The sequence below is a fragment of the Gobio gobio genome (genome assembly GCF_949357685.1).
Source record: "Gobio gobio genome assembly, chromosome: 6".
NCBI classification, from domain to species: domain Eukaryota; kingdom Metazoa; phylum Chordata; class Actinopteri; order Cypriniformes; family Gobionidae; genus Gobio; species Gobio gobio.
Window position 1 is genome coordinate 2,453,401 of NC_137102.1, and position 6,419 is coordinate 2,459,819.

The 6,419-nt window shown below is 33.9% G+C and overlaps 1 protein-coding gene across 1 annotated transcript in view; it reads left to right on the top strand.

Annotated features, from left to right (window-relative positions):
- tnn (tenascin N) overlaps window positions 1–5,267 on the top strand; it is a 63,341-nt gene extending 58,074 nt beyond the window's left edge. The window contains exons 14-15 of the mRNA XM_079819194.1: window positions 2,269–2,432; window positions 4,598–5,267. Coding sequence (XP_079675320.1) covers window positions 2,269–2,432; window positions 4,598–4,720 — 287 coding nt within the window. The 3' untranslated portion in view covers window positions 4,721–5,267. The remainder of the gene's footprint in view (window positions 1–2,268; window positions 2,433–4,597) is intronic.
- The last annotated feature ends 1,152 nt before the right edge of the window (window positions 5,268–6,419 follow it).

A 6,419-nucleotide genomic window follows, 5' to 3' on the forward strand; every position in this document is an offset into this window, starting at 1 on the left:
TATTAACACATTGAGTAAATATCACTATATGTCTAAATAATAAAATGTACTTTAAATAGTTTATTAATCATTTACTTACACTTTCTTGATGATCTTATGAACCACTGACAACTCCTAAATAACTGGTTTGTAAATAATAAAACACTTAATTTAGAAATGATAAATTGATCATTAATAAAGTATGAAATATGCTTTTAAATCAAGAACAAAGCATTTATAAACTGTTTACTAATGTCTAATAATGCTTTATAAATGATGAATGAACTATGAACTAATGATTCATAGCGTGAGTTATTGTGAAGTGGGTAAAACTTTACAATAAGGTTGTATTAGTTAACATTAGTTAATACATTAAGTTAACATGAACTACCCATGAACAACAGCTCTGTTCAGCATTAGTTCATCTTTGTTAACGTTATATAAATCCAGCTGTTCATGTTAGTTCACGGTGCATTAACTAATGTTAGCAAGATTTTAATAATGCATTAGTAAATGTTGAAATTAACATTAACAAAGAAAAATAAATGCTTTATAAGTGCAGTTCATTATTCACTCTAAAAAATGCTGGTTTAAAAATAACCCAAGTTGGGTTGAAAATGGACTAACCCAGCAAATTTTAAGCATATATTTAACCCAGCCACTAGTCCATTTTCAATCCAACTTGGGTTATTTTTAACCCAGCATTTTTTAGAGTGTAATGAACATTACTGTAAAGTGTTACCGAACATAGAAATATTTATTTCAAGATGCACAAAATGAAACTGTTCAACTGTACACTTAATATAACATGAAAACTAAACCTCTGCAATATCATATAAAAATAAAAAAAGGAACTAAATAAGCAACAAAATAAGAAAGCAAGTGAATAATAAAAAAAGCAACAAATTGAATATATGTCAACAAAATAAGCAACAAAATGAAAAAAAGAACAAAATAAGAAAGTGAATATAAATTAAAAAGAGCAACAAAATGAATATACGTCAACAAAATAAACAACAAAATGAACAAAAAGAACAAAATAAGTAAGAAAGTGAAAATGAATAACTGAGCCTATAAATCTTTATAAAACCTTTACGAGGCATAAATCGTCCTCACTTTAGATCTCAGAAATAGTTCACTGACAACTACTACATGTTGAATTAATCATGAATTATGTGTTAATAAAGCATTAATTAACACACTGAGTAAATATTACTATGTCTAAATAATAAAATGTACTTTAAATAGTTTATTAATCATTTACTTACACTTTCTTAATGATCTTATGAACCACTGACAACTCCTAAATAACTGGTTTGTAAATAATAAAACACTTCATTTAGAAATGATAAATTGATCATTAATAAAGTATGAAATATTCATTCATAAATGATGAATTAACTATTATACGCTGGATTTACTCAACTTTTTTATGTCAACAGGTTTCATGTAACTGGGTTATGTTGAATTTAATGAACATTGTTTATTTCAGTAAACTTAAGTTTTTTAACGTAAGGTTAATTCAATGCCATTTCGTTGAATCAGGTTAACATTCTTAATTTTGCCCAAAACTATTAAGTTTGATTATTCTAATATTAATATCAAACAAAAACCAAAAACAAGTAATCCGGTGTAATTGATTATTTTTATTTAGTGAAATATAATTTTGACAATATTTACAAATGTTATCTAAAAAGAAAACTTTTTACAAAATCTTATTGACTAGCCAGAAGATGGTTTTATTACATCCATGGCATGCCCAAAGTATTTGTTTTTAATTATTAAAACAACTTTAATAGTCATTAGCAGGTCCTCAGCCCAATCAAATGCTCTACTTCACCACAATAACCTCCAAACACACTAACACACCAGAATATCTTTCACATATAAACAGAAAAGAACATTAAACATTAACAAGTCTTCCGATTGTTATACGCTTATATTTACTCTCCGTGTCCAGTCCTGTCCAAAGCATGATGGGAAGGGGAAATCCTGTCCCTGGTTTCTATAATGCAATGTAAAGAATTGTGTTGGATTAACTTAATTTACTTAAGTAAACTGAACAAGCATCAAATAATATTTTCGGCCTACTTAACCGAAACACGTTCTCTCAAAATGAAAATATTGAGTTGAGCTAAAACGCAGCTGTTTCCAGTCAGTTTAACACAATGCAATTATACAATGGTGTTAAATGAAAATTATTTTTTTGAGGTGTGCTTTACCTAATGCTTTAGCGTGAGTTATTATGAAGTGTTGTCAGTGGAGTTATTAATAACCTGTTGTGCGCAGGTGATGCCATGACGTACCATCAGGGAGGATCGTTCTCCACCGTTGACTCGGACAATGACATTGCTCTGGGGAACTGTGCCCTCACCCATCAGGGAGCCTGGTGGTACAAGAACTGCCACCTGGCCAATCTCAACGGCAGATTCGGGGATAACAGACACAGTATGGTGAGTTATATTTAGAGGAGTTAAGGGGATGGCATTATTCTGCGGTGATGAGATGTAAGAGCCAGCAGAGGGAGCTCTCGAGTTACAGCACCAACAGCCCAATAATTCAGAAGAAGAGTGTCCTGAATCTATCACATCTCATAAGTTCACTAATCAGACGATACTTTCCAGCTGTTTGGAGATGTATGTTCCCATTAGAGCTCTTATTTCTGTGAGGTTAACAGGTTTACTGACTGAGATACACTCTAAAAAAAAAAAGGTTCTATATGGCACCAAAAATAGTTCTTGGCTCGTAATCATAAGGGAACCTTTTTTAGTGCTATATAGCACCATTTTTGGTGCTTCAGTGGTTCTTCAGCGGTTCTTCAGCAGTTCTTCACCGGTTCTTTGACTAAGGTGCTATATAGCACCTCTGAAGAACCAGTGAAGCACCAAAATTGGTGCTATATAGCACTAAAAAAGGTTCCCTTATGATTACGAGACTTTTTTTTTTAGAGTGTAGGACACGAGGAGCAGAACATGTGTTTACTAAATGTCAAGCTAAGCTTAGGTGGTAAAGAGGTACTTTTTTAAAATAATCTGTGCCTTTTGCAGTGTTAACTGTGGCATTTTAGAAACTTTATTTATTTTGTTATTTTTTTTTATAGAAATGGCCCAAACACACACAATCATTTAGGAAGGTTTTGAAAGAAATGAATAGAGGAGAGCAACACAACCTAACACTTTCTGACACACTCAGTTTGTGTAAATCCACTTGGGGTTCAGAGTATTTATTGTTTCCCACATTCATTTCACACATGTCTAGAACAATTATGTGGTTTTGTTTTATTAATACAGTTTATACTTTTCTCTTTATTTACCCCGAAAGAATGGAAGTGAAATGTGACGACATGCCCCATAGTAACATGAGCATATGACAGATTAATGTCATCATACAAGCAAAAAAATATAAATGACAAACTAAAATATTTTGTCAATAAAATACAATTATTAACTTTTTCAAATAAAATAATGGCATTTTTTTAATCATTAAAAATATATATTTTTTTGAAACAGCTCAAAACACAGCATCATAGTTCAAAACTTCATCATAATTAATAACTTCTGAACATTGACTCTCAGTCTTTATCTCATGGTTTCTCATAGAGTTAATAAAGTTATCTCTCAGATCAGCACTAAACAACATCTCAACTCTTACAGAACACACACAAGACTAACATCATAGCAGATTACAGTAATAGCAGATTTGTCTAATTTTAAATAAACACACAAAGCAGAGATGAAAAATTGACTTAAGTAGGACATTTACTTTTGCTTTGGTTAAATAAAAGTTCAGTGATATTGCCCAAAGAATTTTAAATTTTCAATATTAATTTTAATGTTGTAAATATGATTTTAAAAGTCCTCATTATTAGATAAAAAGTCAAAAATATGAGATGCTAAGTCATAATTATAAGATAAAATGTTGAAATTAGATTTTAAAAGTCTAAATTAGGACCAAAACAGACACTAAGACATTTAAGAGATGAAATCATGCTTGTTATTTTTATTTTAAATGCGCTTAAATTGTGTGTGTGTGTGTGTGTGCGTGCGTGCGTGCGTGCGTGCGTGCGTACGTGTGCGTGTGCGTGTGCGCGTGTGCGTGCGTGCGTGTGTGTGTGTGTGTGTGTGTGTGTGTGTGTGTGTGTGTGTGCATGCGTGTGCGTGTGCGTGCGTGTGTGTGTGTGTGTGTGTGAGAAGAGCTGGAGAGATAAAGGGACTGGACTTGATGGTTCCCACAAAAAATCTTAAACACTTTTCAACACTGATAATAATCATAAATGTTTCTTGAGCATCAAATCCTCATATGAGAATGATTTCTGAAGGATCATGTGACGCTGAAGACTGGAGGAATGATGATAAATTCAGATTTGCACCACAGAAAATAAATTATATTTTAAATTATATTCAAATAGAAACCAGTTATTTTAATCTGGAATAATATTTCACAATATTACAGTTTGTACTGTATTTTTGTTGAAGTAAATGCAGCTTTGGGGAGCATACGAGACACTTATGTCTTATCTTTCCAACACTACACTTTTGAACAGAAAATGGCCGCTTTATATTTGTCAGAGATGCTCCTGGATGATGAATGAGCTCATGAATGTCAAACCCGTCCTCAGGGCGTGAACTGGGAGCCGTGGAAGGGTCACCTGCAGTCGCTGGACTTTGCAGAGATGAAGATCCGGCCAGTGGGAGCCGCGGGCAGACAGAAGCGGGCGCTGAAGAGGAGGCCAGTCTATTAACAATACCTTGACAAAAACTACAAAACGCCATTTTCAAATCCAAAACGTGTGGGAATTGGATCAAACCAGGTTGGGAATGGTCTTCACATCAGGAAAGCCACTTCTTACCCGCTGTGTGTTGTATCATCTTACAAAAGGCAGATTTAGATTATGCTTTAGTTCTTTAAGTTTAGTATATTTACACACTGTATATTAGAGAACACTAAATATGTGGAATCCCAGTGCCATACAGTGTTTTCATACATCTAACTGAGGGTTTATTGAATTATGATCTTCACAGAACCTCTTTTTTACTTTATTACAGTGTTTTCCAAAGGACGTTGTACTGTATGATAATTTTTTTAATGGATATTAATGACCCCCCCCCCCCCCCCTTTCTCAAAATAGCTGACAGTTATGATTAAATTTCAATGTCATGCATAAAAAAGACGTTTTATAACAGAGGTTAAGCTATAATGTCTTCCATCTGGATGTGTACTGTTGTACTATAATTCCTGACACAGACACCAAATTAAGTGTCATATTTTTACAGAAATAAATCTTGTTGAAATAAAACGCATCTGGAATCTTTCATACACACGTGAGCACAACAGCAGTCATAAGGGAGATGTACAGATCATCTTCATCTGAATAAATCATCTCTCACTGATGTATGGTTTGTCAGGATAGGACAATATTTGAACATCTGAGGGTGTAAAAACATCTAAATATTGAGAAAATCTCCTTTAAAGTTGTCCAAATGAAGTCCTTAGCAATGCATATTACTACTAATAATACATTTATGATATGAACATTGACCAAATATCTTCATGGAACATGATCTTAATATCCTCATGATTTTTGGCATAAAAGAAAAATTTATCATTTTGACCCATAAACGCCACAGATATACCAGTGAGACGCAGCACTGCTGTTGAGCTCCAGGGGCACAAACTTTATGAGTTTTGACGGCTCTATAGGCCAAAATAACGGGAAATTAGAAAAATCACACCACATATTGCAGCATTTCAGCTTCATTAGCTCTGCAGTGGGCCCTCAGAAATGTAAGATTTGATCATACCGGGAAAATCAGCTGTTAGAGGAACTGCCATGAGAAGGAGGAGCCGGACTGCAGCTCTGCTTCACTTTCCCCTCATCAGTCCGGGCCTGAATCACTGCTCTGAATGGGGTTTGTTATATTTCCTCTCCCCACCTTCCCCTCCTGCATTAGTGTGAGCTGGAGCATGAGACAAAACAAGGCCTGTTTGTGTGGAGATCTGGGCAGTGTGTGTGTGTGTGTGTGTGTGTGTGAGCAGGGGAGAGTTTCCTGACGCTCAGGACTGTTATGGGATGGAAAACTGCAGTTATAGGGTGTGTCCACGGCTGCAAGCGGTTCAGCAGTTTATACTCTCTCCATATAAACATACAGCAGATCTGTCACTAACCCTAACGCCACATTATACGTCTATAAAGCTTTCCTTTGCTCATTTATTGGACACAAAGTGAAACATTTTTGTTCAGTGAAACAGAAGAGTAAAAATATATTGGTGTCTAAAATAAAATAATTGCACTTAATTGTAAGTTACATACAGTAACATAAAGTTAATATAAGTTCCACTTTATATTAGATGGCCTTAACTACTTAAACATTTAAGTTACTCATTTGATACAAAGCACTTATTGTGTACATACATGTTTTTACATTGTACTTACAATTTTT